Source organism: Hyperolius riggenbachi, chromosome 5, assembly GCF_040937935.1.
Source record: "Hyperolius riggenbachi isolate aHypRig1 chromosome 5, aHypRig1.pri, whole genome shotgun sequence".
Lineage (NCBI taxonomy): Eukaryota > Metazoa > Chordata > Amphibia > Anura > Hyperoliidae > Hyperolius > Hyperolius riggenbachi.
This window is the reverse complement of record NC_090650.1, coordinates 447395500-447407680: the sequence shown is the minus strand read 5'-3', so window position 1 is coordinate 447407680 and position 12181 is coordinate 447395500. Positions and strand designations below refer to the sequence as shown.

The 12181-nt window shown below is 50.6% G+C and overlaps 1 protein-coding gene across 9 annotated transcripts in view; it reads left to right on the top strand.

Moving 5' to 3' along the window:
- The window catches only part of LOC137519277 (DNA topoisomerase I, mitochondrial-like), a 194147-nt gene that overhangs the window by 82278 nt on the left and 99688 nt on the right, over positions 1-12181 (top strand). For 7 of the 9 annotated variants that reach the window (XM_068238193.1, XM_068238191.1, XM_068238188.1 and 4 more), the window contains exons 6-7: positions 7433-7548; positions 11938-12059. In XM_068238193.1, the coding sequence (XP_068094294.1) occupies positions 7433-7548; positions 11938-12059 (238 nt within the window). Of the gene's footprint in view, positions 1-785; positions 930-1088; positions 1108-7432; positions 7549-11937; positions 12060-12181 lie in introns of those variants that run through there. The other 2 variants (XM_068238195.1, XM_068238196.1) reach the window with 2 other exon arrangements.

The window sequence follows — 12181 nt, the reverse complement described above, 5'->3', positions numbered from 1 at the left end:
AAACGAGGAGGGGTAGTATACAATAAAATATATAAAGGCAGTGTGTTTTAGGATACCTAGTAGGAGTGCAATTTGGTCTTAGGACAAAGGGAAGTGGCCTAAGGTAGCGCATATGCTTGTCGGAACAAATGAGTTTTTAGAGAGCGTTTAAAAGTAACAAAGGTTGGCGAGTGACGGATGTGTTGTGGGAGGGCATTCCAGAGAAGGGGTGAAGCGCGTGCGAAGTCTTGTAAGCGTGAATGTGAGGAGGTGATTCTAGAGGAGGACAACAGAAGATCATGTGCAGATCTGAGATTGCGGTTGGGTTGGTATCTGGAGATTAGTGAGGAGATGTACCGGGGAGAGAGATTGTGGAGAGCTTTGTAATATATATATTATAATCTGATAATGTGAAATCCCCTCCAGTGAGGTGTGATCGTCATTCACAAGACATGAAAGCAATGTTGCAGGAAATGTTGTAATGGAAGAAGGAATGTGATGACAGAACCACGTAATGAATATTAACCTGGCAGCCTCTTACTCCTCTCAGCTGAGATGTAAAACACACATCATTTACAGTGTATCATGTTTGGCTTTGTTCTGTCATTCAGATTGTATCTGGGAAGTGTTTCCTCCTCTCCTTTATGTGGGAATATGCGGCAAAGTCACTCAGCTGTCAGCTCTGACCTCCACTGCACTATTTTACCTTTACTGTCTTACAACTACATTTCCCAAGATGCCGCGGTGTGTTGCTTTCAGCTGATTGGTTGAGTTACAGGAAGTGGTGTGTGCAGAGAAAGGTCTCACATGTGATGAGTGAATAACATGTTGAGGAATGGCTGCAGGCTGCTGTATAAGATCGCAGTGTGCTGTGATTCCCAGAATGCCAGGCTTATCCTGACCTCCCCGACCCTGAGGGCCACATCTGCCCAGCCTCAGTACAGATCCTGGTAATTATCTTCCCGGTATTGTCTGTCAGTGTGTGGTGTCTGTACAGCTCTCAGCAGATCATGTCTGCCCAGCCTCAGTACAGATCCTGGTAATTATCTGCCCGGGATTGTCTGTCAGTGTGTGGTGTCTGTACAACTCTCAGCAGATCATGTCTGTCCAGCCTCAGTACAGATCCTGGTAATTATCTGCCCGGTATTGTCTGTCAGTGTGTGGTGTCTGTACAGCTCTCAGCAGATCATGTCTGCCCAGCCTCAGTACAGATCCTGGTAATTATCTGCCCGGTATTGTCTGTCAGTGTGTGGTGTCTGTACAGCTCTCAGCAGATCATGTCTGCCCAGCCTCAGTACAGATCCTGGTAATTATCTGCCCGGTATTGTCCATCAGTGTGTGGTGTCTGTACAGCTCTCAGAAGATCATGTCTGCCCAGCCTCAGTACAGATCCTGGTAATTATCTGCCCGGTATTGTCTGTCAGTGTGTGATGTCTGTGCAGCTCTCAGCAGATCATGTCTGCCCAGCCTCAGTACAGATCCTGGTAATTATCTGCCCGGTATTGTCTGTCAGTGTGTGATGTCTGTGCAGCTCTCAGCAGATCATGTCTGCCCAGCCTCAGTACAGATCCTGGTAATTATCTGCCCGGTATTGTCTGTCAGTGTGTGGTGTCTGTACAGCCCTCAGCAGATCATGTCTGCCCAGCCTCAGTACAGAGCCTGGTAATTATCTGCTCGGTATTGTCTGTCAGTGTGTGGTGTCTGTACAGCTCTCAGCAGATCATGTCTGCCCAGCCTCAGTACAGATCCTGGTAATTATCTGCCCGGTATTGTCTGTCAGTGTGTGGTGTCTGTACAGCCCTCAGAAGATCATGTCTGCCCAGCCTCAGTACAGATCCTGGTAATTATCTGCCCGGTATTGTCTGTCAGTGTGTGATGTCTGTGCAGCTCTCAGCAGATCATGTCTGCCCAGCCTCAGTACAGATCCTGGTAATTATCTGCCCGGTATTGTCTGTCAGTGTGTGGTGTCTGTACAGCTCTCAGCAGATCATGTCTGCCCAGCCTCAGTACAGATCCTGGTAATTATCTGCCCGGTATTGTCTGTCAGTGTGTGGTGTCTGTACAGCCCTCAGCAGATCATGTCTTTTACAATCTCCTCATTCCCCTGCAGAGTACCTGCACATCATTCTTACATGTACCCACACTTACATTGCCTTGGGCCTGATCCATGTTCAGATTGTACATGAAGAATGTGTAATAGAGGAAGAATCCCCTCATTCCCCCGCAGAGTACCTGCACATCATTCTTACATGTACCCACACTTACATTGCCTTGGGCCTGATCCATGTTCAGATTGTGCATGAAGAATGTGTAATAGAGGAAGAATCTCCTCATTCTCCTGCAGAGTACCTGCACATCACTCTTACATGTACCCACAGTTACATTGCCTAAGGCCTGATCCATGTTCAGATTGTGCATGAAGAATGTGTAATAGAGGAAGAATCTCTCATTCCCCTGCAGAGTACCTGCACATCACTCTTACATGTACCCACAGTCACAATGCCTAGGGCCTGATCCATGTTCAGATTGTGCATGAAGAATGTGTAATAGAGGAAGAATCCCCTCATTCCCCTGCAGAGTACCTGCACATCACTCTTACATGTACCCACAGTTACATTGCCTAGGGCCTGATCCATGTTCAGATTGTGCATGAAGAATGTGTAATAGAGGAAGAATCTCCTCATTCTCCTGCAGAGTACCTGCACATCACTCTTACATGTACCCACAGTTACATTGCCTAGGGCCTGATCCATGTTCAGATTGTGCATGAAGAATGTGTAATAGAGGAAGAATCTCCTCATTCTCCTGCAGAGTACCTGCACATCACTCTTACATGTACCCACAGTTACATTGCCTAGGGCCTGATCCATGTTCAGATTGTGCATGAAGAATGTGTAATAGAGGAGGAATCCCCTCATTCTCCTACAGAGTACCTGCACATCATTCTTACATGTACTCACAGTTACATTGCCTAGGGCCTGATAGATGTTCTTTGTTCCGGTTTGTACCTTTTACAAGTACTCTTAACAAGGACTAGTTTTAGTCTAAAGGGAATAAATATAGTAGTCTACATATCCTTCTCACTTCAGTTGTCTTGTAAAATTCCTAAGCGTTGGCAGTTAAGAGACAAATTTCATGTTACATACTTTTAATCAACAAAATTGTAATATGCAAATTAGAGGAGTCGGAGTCGGTGGAATCCTAAACTGAGGAGTCGGAGTCGGTGGATTTTTGGACCGACTCCACAGCCCTGATTGTCAGTGTGTGGTGTCTGTACAGCTCTCAGCAGATCATGTCTGCCCAGCCTCAGTACAGATCCTGGTAATTATCTGCCCGGGATTGTCTGTCAGTGTGTGGTGTCTGTACAACTCTCAGCAGATCATGTCTGCCCAGCCTCAGTGCAGATCCTGGTAATTATCTGCCCGGTATTGTCTGTCAGTGTGTGGTGTCTGTACAACCCTCAGCAGATCATGTCTGCCCAGCCTCAGTGCAGATCCTGGTAATTATCTGCCCGGTATTGTCTGTCAGTGTGTGATGTCTGTGCAGCTCTCAGCAGATCATGTCTGCCCAGCCTCAGTACAGATCCTGGTAATTATCTGCCCGGTATTGTCTGTCAGTGTGTGGTGTCTGTACAGCTCTCAGCAGATCATGTCTGCCCAGCCTCAGTACAGATCCTGGTAATTATCTGCCCGGTATTGTCTGTCAGTGTGTGGTGTCTGTACAGCCCTCAGCAGATCATGTCTTTTACAATCTCCTCATTCCCCTGCAGAGTACCTGCACATCATTCTTACATGTACCCACACTTACATTGCCTTGGGCCTGATCCATGTTCAGATTGTACATGAAGAATGTGTAATAGAGGAAGAATCCCCTCATTCCCCCGCAGAGTACCTGCACATCATTCTTACATGTACCCACACTTACATTGCCTTGGGCCTGATCCATGTTCAGATTGTGCATGAAGAATGTGTAATAGAGGAAGAATCTCCTCATTCTCCTGCAGAGTACCTGCACATCACTCTTACATGTACCCACAGTTACATTGCCTAAGGCCTGATCCATGTTCAGATTGTGCATGAAGAATGTGTAATAGAGGAAGAATCTCTCATTCCCCTGCAGAGTACCTGCACATCACTCTTACATGTACCCACAGTCACAATGCCTAGGGCCTGATCCATGTTCAGATTGTGCATGAAGAATGTGTAATAGAGGAAGAATCCCCTCATTCCCCTGCAGAGTACCTGCACATCACTCTTACATGTACCCACAGTTACATTGCCTAGGGCCTGATCCATGTTCAGATTGTGCATGAAGAATGTGTAATAGAGGAAGAATCTCCTCATTCTCCTGCAGAGTACCTGCACATCACTCTTACATGTACCCACAGTTACATTGCCTAGGGCCTGATCCATGTTCAGATTGTGCATGAAGAATGTGTAATAGAGGAAGAATCTCCTCATTCTCCTGCAGAGTACCTGCACATCACTCTTACATGTACCCACAGTTACATTGCCTAGGGCCTGATCCATGTTCAGATTGTGCATGAAGAATGTGTAATAGAGGAGGAATCCCCTCATTCTCCTACAGAGTACCTGCACATCATTCTTACATGTACTCACAGTTACATTGCCTAGGGCCTGATAGATGTTCTTTGTTCCGGTTTGTACCTTTTACAAGTACTCTTAACAAGGACTAGTTTTAGTCTAAAGGGAATAAATATAGTAGTCTACATATCCTTCTCACTTCAGTTGTCTTGTAAAATTCCTAAGCGTTGGCAGTTAAGAGACAAATTTCATGTTGCATACTTTTAATCAACAAAATTGTAATATGCAAATTAGAGGAGTCGGAGTCGGTGGAATCCTAAACTGAGGAGTCGGAGTCGGTGGATTTTTGGACCGACTCCACAGCCCTGATTGTCAGTGTGTGGTGTCTGTACAGCTCTCAGCAGATCATGTCTGCCCAGCCTCAGTACAGATCCTGGTAATTATCTGCCCGGGATTGTCTGTCAGTGTGTGGTGTCTGTACAACTCTCAGCAGATCATGTCTGCCCAGCCTCAGTGCAGATCCTGGTAATTATCTGCCCGGTATTGTCTGTCAGTGTGTGGTGTCTGTACAACCCTCAGCAGATCATGTCTGCCCAGCCTCAGTACAGATCCTGGTAATTATCTGCAGTCAGCTAGTGTGTGGTGTCTGTACAACTCTTAGCAGATCATGTCTGCCCAGTCTCAGTACAGATCCTGGTAATTATCTGCCCGGTATTGTCTGTCAGTGTGTGGTGTCTGTACAGCTCTCAGCAGATCATGTCTGCCCAGCCTCAGTACAGATCCTGGTAATTATCTGCCCGGTATTGTCTGTCAGTGTGTGGTGTCTGTACAGCTCTCAGCAGATCATGTCTGCCCAGCCTCAGTACAGATCCTGGTAATTATCTGCCCGGTATTGTCTGTCAGTGTGTGATGTCTGTGCAGCTCTCAGCAGATCATGTCTGCCCAGCCTCAGTACAGATCCTGGTAATTATCTGCCCGGTATTGTCTGTCAGTGTGTGGTGTCTGTACAGCCCTCAGCAGATCATGTCTGCCCAGCCTCAGTACAGATCCTGGTAATTATCTGCCCGGTATTGTCTGTCAGTGTGTGGTGTCTGTACAGCCCTCAGCAGATCATGTCTGCCCAGCCTCAGTACAGATCCTGGTAATTATCTGCTCGGTATTGTCTGTCAGTGTGTGGTGTCTGTACAGCTCTCAGCAGATCATGTCTGCCCAGCCTCAGTACAGATCCTGGTAATTATCTGCCCGGTATTGTCTGTCAGTGTGTGGTGTCTGTACAGCTCTCAGCAGATCATGTCTGCCCAGCCTCAGTGCAGATCCTGGTAATTATCTGCCCGGTAGGGTCAGGCGCTGTGTGCGGGGTCAGGCGCTGTGTGCGGGGTCAGGCGTTGTGTGTGGGGTCCAGTGCTGGGATCAGGTGCTGTGCGTGGGGTCCGGTGCTGGGATCAGGTGCTGTGCGTGGGATCCGGTGCTGGGATCAGGTGCTGTGCGTGGGATCAGGTGCTGTGCGTGGGGTCCGGTGCTGGGATCAGGTGCTGTGCGTGGGATCAGGTGCTGTGTGTGGGGTCCGGTGCTGGGATCAGGTGCTGTGCGTGGGGTCCGGTGCTGGGATCAGGTGCTGTGCGTGAGGTCCGGTGCTGGGATCAGGTGCTGTGTGTGGGGTCCGGTGCTGGGATCAGGTGCTGTGTGTGGGATCCGGTGCTGGGATCAGGTGCTGTGCGTGGGATCAGGTGCTGTGCGTGGGATCAGGTGCTGTGCGTGGGGTCCGGTGCTGTGTGGGGTCCGGTGCTGGGATCAGGTGCTGTGTGTGGGGTCCGGTGCTGGGATCAGGTGCTGTGTGGGGTCCGGTGCTGGGATCAGGTGCTGTGTGTGGGATCCGGTGCTGGGATCAGGTGCTGGGATCAGGTGCTGTGTGGGGTCCGGTGCTGGGATCAGGTGCTGTGTGTGGGGTCCGGTGCTGGGATCAGGTGCTGTGCGTGGGGTTCGGTGTTGGGATCAGGTGCTGTGCGTGAGTTCCGGTGCTGGGATCAGGTGCTGTGTGTGGGATCAGGTGCTGTGTGGGGTCCGGTGCTGGGATCAGGTGCTGTGCGTGGGGTCCGGTGCTGGGATCAGGTGCTGTGCGTGGGGTCCGGTGTTGGGATCAGGTGCTGTGCGTGGGGTTCGGTGCTGGGATCAGGTGCTGTGTGTGGGATCAGGTGCTATGTGGGGTCCGGTGCTGGGATCAGGTGCTGTGCGTGGGGTCCGGTGTTGGGATCAGGTGCTGTGTGGGGTCCGGTGCTGGGATCAGGTGCTGTGCGTGGGGTCCGGTGCTGGGATCAGGTGCTGTGCGTGGGGTCCGGTGCTGGGATCAGGTGCTGTGCGTGGGATCAGGTGCTGTGCGTGGGGTCCGGTGCTGGGATCAGGTGCTGGGATCAGGTGCTGTGCGTGGGGTCCGGTGCTGGGATCAGGTGCTGTGCGTGGGGTCCGGTGTTGGGATCAGGTGCTGTGTGGGGTCCGGTGCTGGGATCAGGTGCTGTGCGTGGGGTCCGGTGCTGGGATCAGGTGCTGTGCGTGAGGTCCGGTGCTGGGATCAGGTGCTGGGATCAGGTGCTGTGCTTGAGGTCCGGTGCTGGGATCAGGTGCTGTGCGTGGGGGCCGGTGCTGTGTGGGGTCCGGTGCTGGGATCAGGTGCTGTGTGGGGTCCAGTGCTGGGATCAGGTGCTGTGTGGGGTCCAGTGCTGGGATCAGGTGCTGTGCGTGGGGCCGTCCGGCGCTGTGTGTGTGTGTGTGTGGTGCCCGGCGCTGTGCGGGATCTGGCGCTGTGTGTGAGGGGTCCGTTGCTGTGTTTGTGGGGTTGGGCCTGTTGCTGTGTGAGGGGCCCGTGGGGTCCTGTCCACTTTCTTAGCTCAGAATTGATGCTCTTTCCATTACAGGTGGGAAGAGGAGAATTATGAGGACGGGGTGAAGTGGAAGTTTCTGGAGCACAAAGGCCCGTATTTCGCTCCTCCCTATGAGCCTCTGCCTGATGATGTGCGCTTCTACTATGATGGTGAGGCCGGACTGTACCTTCCACTGTTACTTCCATTATATTCTCACACAAATCTGCTGGTTGAGTTGTGGTTAGTCTTCCATCTAGTAGCAAGGTATTTGTTACCTATTTTCCTATAAACAGGATCAGTAGATACTTCGTCTGCTCCAGACCTGCTTTGCACTGTGCCTATCCCAGTCAGCAAGAAGTAACTGCCACCTACCGCCTGTGTTTCAGTATGTTTATTTAGTACGTATAGCCAGGGATGCTAATCCGGGTAACCCCGATATTCGACCATTTTTACGCTATCCAGCCAGATCCGGATTCCAGATAGTTGGGTCCAAATCCGGATAACTATCAGCGGATAGTTTGACGCATGACCCGGATATCCGCGGATCTCTAACGGATATCCAAATCCGAATACTCCATTTCAGCAGCAAAAAAGACCACCATGCGATAAAGCGAGGTGCAAAAATGAAATCATGCCTAGCAGAGGATGGTTTCCATCCACCAACTACTGTGCATGCGCAGTAGAGCCCGGAGGACGTCCGATGACGTCAGCGCGCCGGCGTGGGACGCAGAAGTTCCGGGCCTTGGAGCGCAGAAGAGCCTGACCTGGCAGCCGGCCTGGCCAGGTCGGGTCGACCACCGGGAGCCTGCGGAGCGGCGGTGAGGGCACCTCCTGCCTGCCACGGGCTGGAGGAAGCCCCAGGTAAGTGGAAATTGATTTTTTTTTTACCCACCCTCCCTGAACCTTCCCTTTAAGCCAATGTGTTGTAAGCCACAAGTAAGCTTTAGGTTATCAGGAATGGTTGCATGGCCACCTAGCTTTCCATCCTTCCCACCCTTGCCCTGGAATCTTCCAGACTTCAAATTGCTGTCCTTTGCTGTGTGTGTTGCACCAGCATCATCCAGGGGGGCACATGATCTTTCTGAAGTCTTGAATTGAAGTCTGTAAGCAGTATCACCATGTGTCCCACTGCTTTCATCTAGCATATTAGACAAATAAGCAAGCTCATTTTTCTCTTGGGAATATCACAATGGTACATGCTAGGCAGGCTTCAGCATGTAGTGCTGTCGGTAGTATAGTGGTGAGCATAGCTGCCCTACAAGCAGTTGTCCTGGGTTCGATTCCTGGCCAATGTATGTGAGCTGGCTTTTGACATCCCACAAATCCCTGAAAGGCAAGATCAGAGAGAGAGAGAGAGAGGTGGTGGGTCTTTTTTAGCTTTTAAAACAGTTTGGAAGCATTTTAAAGGACACTTCCGGTCTATTTATCCAGATATCTGAATACGTCGCATATTCGCGGATAATGCGTCCGGAAGGCCGGATTCGGATATCCGAACTGGATCCAGATATCTGGGTATCGGGATCAATTTGGATTTTGAAAAGTACTATCCGAGCATCCCTGTTACATATAGTTACAGAAGACTGCAGCTTCTATAACACAGTGGGATAGGTAGTGATGCTGATTCCTCCTGGGATAGGCACAGTACTGAACAAGTCAGGAGACATTCTTTGTAGTTCTCCAAGGTCGGTGTTTGAGCTGCACAAGCGATGTACAATATGTACAGGGAAAAACAAAAACAAAATAGAAAACACAGTTGACAAATCCTCTCTAGGGGCACAAGCCTAACATTTGTCCCAAACCAAAATGAAATGTAATAGAAGTCTTTAGTAGCACAAATTCCAGCACATCCAGTTGCTTCTCAGAGTAGGACTGACTTGGTGGTGACTGATTAGCCCTGTTATTCTCACCTGAGCTCCCTTCTCAGGGAAAACACAACATACTGGAGTGAAATTGAACTAGCAGAGAAGAGAAATCCGAGACATATATAAACACCATCAGTTCTGCAGACTCTCTCCCTGCAGCTGCCACAGTACTGACCACTTCTGCAGACTCTCTCTCCCTGCAGCTGCCACAGTACTCATCACTTCTGCAGACTCTCTCTCCCTGCAGCTGCCACAGTACTCATCACTTCTGCAGACTCTCTCTCCCTGCAGCTGCCACAGTACTCATCACTTCTGCAGACTCTCCCTGCAGCTGCCACAGTACTGATCACTTCTGCAGATTCTCTCTCCCTGCAGCTGCCACAGTACTCATCACTTCTGCAGACTCTCTCTCTGCAGCTGCCACAGTACACATCACTTCTGCAGACTCTCTCTCCCTGCAGCTGCCACAGTACTCATCACTTCTGCAGACACTCTCCCTGCAGCTGCCACAGTACACATCACTTCTGCAGACTCTCTCTCCCTGCAGCTGCCACAGTACACATCACTTCTGCAGACTCTCTCTCCCTGCAGCTGCCACAGTACTCATCACTTCTGCAGATTCTCTCTCCCTGCAGCTGCCACAGTACTGATCACTTCTGCAGATTCTCTCTCCCTGCAGCTGCCACAGTACTGATCACTTCTGCAGCTGCCACAGTACACATCACTTCTGCAGCTGCCACAGTACACATCACTTCTGCAGACTCTCTCCCTGCAGCTGCCACAGTACACATCACTTCTGCAGACTCTCTCTCCCTGCAGCTGCCACAGTACTCATCACTTCTGCAGATTCTCTCTCCCTGCAGCTGCCACAGTACTGATCACTTCTGCAGCTGCCACAGTACACATCACTTCTGCAGCTGCCACAGTACACATCACTTCTGCAGACTCTCTCCCTGCAGCTGCCACAGTACACATCACTTCTGCAGACTCTCTCTCCCTGCAGCTGCCACAGTACTCATCACTTCTGCAGACTCTCTCCCTGCAGCTGCCACAGTACACATCACTTCTGCAGATTCTCTCTCCCTGCAGCTGCCACAGTACTGATCACTTCTGCAGCTGCCACAGTACACATCACTTCTGCAGCTGCCACAGTACACATCACTTCTGCAGACTCTCTCCCTGCAGCTGCCACAGTACACATCACTTCTGCAGACTCTCTCTCCCTGCAGCTGCCACAGTACTCATCACTTCTGCAGATTCTCTCTCCCTGCAGCTGCCACAGTACTGATCACTTCTGCAGCTGCCACAGTACACATCACTTCTGCAGCTGCCACAGTACACATCACTTCTGCAGACTCTCTCCCTGCAGCTGCCACAGTACACATCACTTCTGCAGACTCTCTCTCCCTGCAGCTGCCACAGTACTCATCACTTCTGCAGACTCTCTCCCTGCAGCTGCCACAGTACTCATCACTATTGCAGACTCTCCCTGCAGCTGCCACAGTACACATCACTATTGCAGACTCTCTCCCTGCAGCTGCCACAGTACTCATCACTATTGCAGACTCTCCCTGCAGCTGCCACAGTACTGATCACTTCTGCAGATTCTCTCTCCCTGCAGCTGCCACAGTACTCATCACTTCTGCAGACTCTCTCTCTGCAGCTGCCACAGTACACATCACTTCTGCAGACTCTCTCTCCCTGCAGCTGCCACAGTACTCATCACTTCTGCAGACTCTCTCCCTGCAGCTGCCACACTACACGTCACTTCTGCAGACTCTCTCCCTGCAGCTGCCACACTACACATCACTTCTGCAGACTCTCTCTCTCCTTGCAGCTGCCACAGTACTCATCACTTCTGCAGACTCTCTCTCCCTGCAGCTGCTACAGTACTCATCACTTCTGCAGACTCTCTCTCCCTGCAGCTGCCACAGTACTCATCACTTCTACAGACTCTCCCTGCAGCTGCCACAGTACTCATCACTTCTGCAGCTGCCACAGTACTCATCACTTATGCAGCTGCCACAGTACTCATCACTTCTGCAGACTCTCTCCCTGCAGCTGCCACAGTACACATCACTTCTGCAGACTCTCTCTCCCTGCAGCTGCCACAGTACACATCACTTCTGCAGACTCTCTCTCCCTGCAGTTGCCACAGTACACATCACTTTACAGACTCTCCCTGCAGCTGCCACAGTACACATCACTTCTGCAGACTCTCTCTCCCTGCAGTTGCCACAGTACACATCACTTTACAGACTCTCCCTGCAGCTGCTACAGTACTCATCACTTCTGCAGACTCTCTCTCCCTGCAGCTGCCACAGTACTCATCACTTCTACAGACTCTCCCTGCAGCTGCCACAGTACTCATCACTTCTGCAGACTCTCTCTCCTTGCAGCTGCCACAGTACTGATCACTTCTGCAGACTCTTTCCCCCTGCAGCTGCCACAGTACTCATCACTTCTGCAGACTCTCTCTCTCCTTGCAGCGGCCACAGTACTGATCACTTCTGCAGACTCTCTCTCCTTGCAGCTGCCACAGTACTGATCACTTCTGCAGACTCTCTCCCCCTGCAGCTGCCACAGTACACATCACTTCTGCAGACTCTCTCTCCCTGCAGCTGTCACAGTACACATCACTTCTGCAGACTCTCTCTCCCTGCAGCTGCCACAGTACAGAGTTATTTTGTATTCTAGGGCAGGAAATGAAGCTGAGTTTGGCAGCGGAGGAAGTGGCCACCTTCTATGGCAAGATGTTGGACCATGAATACACCACCAAGGAGATCTTCCAGAAGAATTTCTTCACAGACTGGAGATCGGTAAGTCTCAGATGTCCATATCTTATTGTGTCCTGTGTGTGGTTGGTGTGACCAGCTCGGGTGTGACGTGTTCTACCACAACAGATGTGTTCTTCTAACCATCTCATTTTCTCCATAACTAT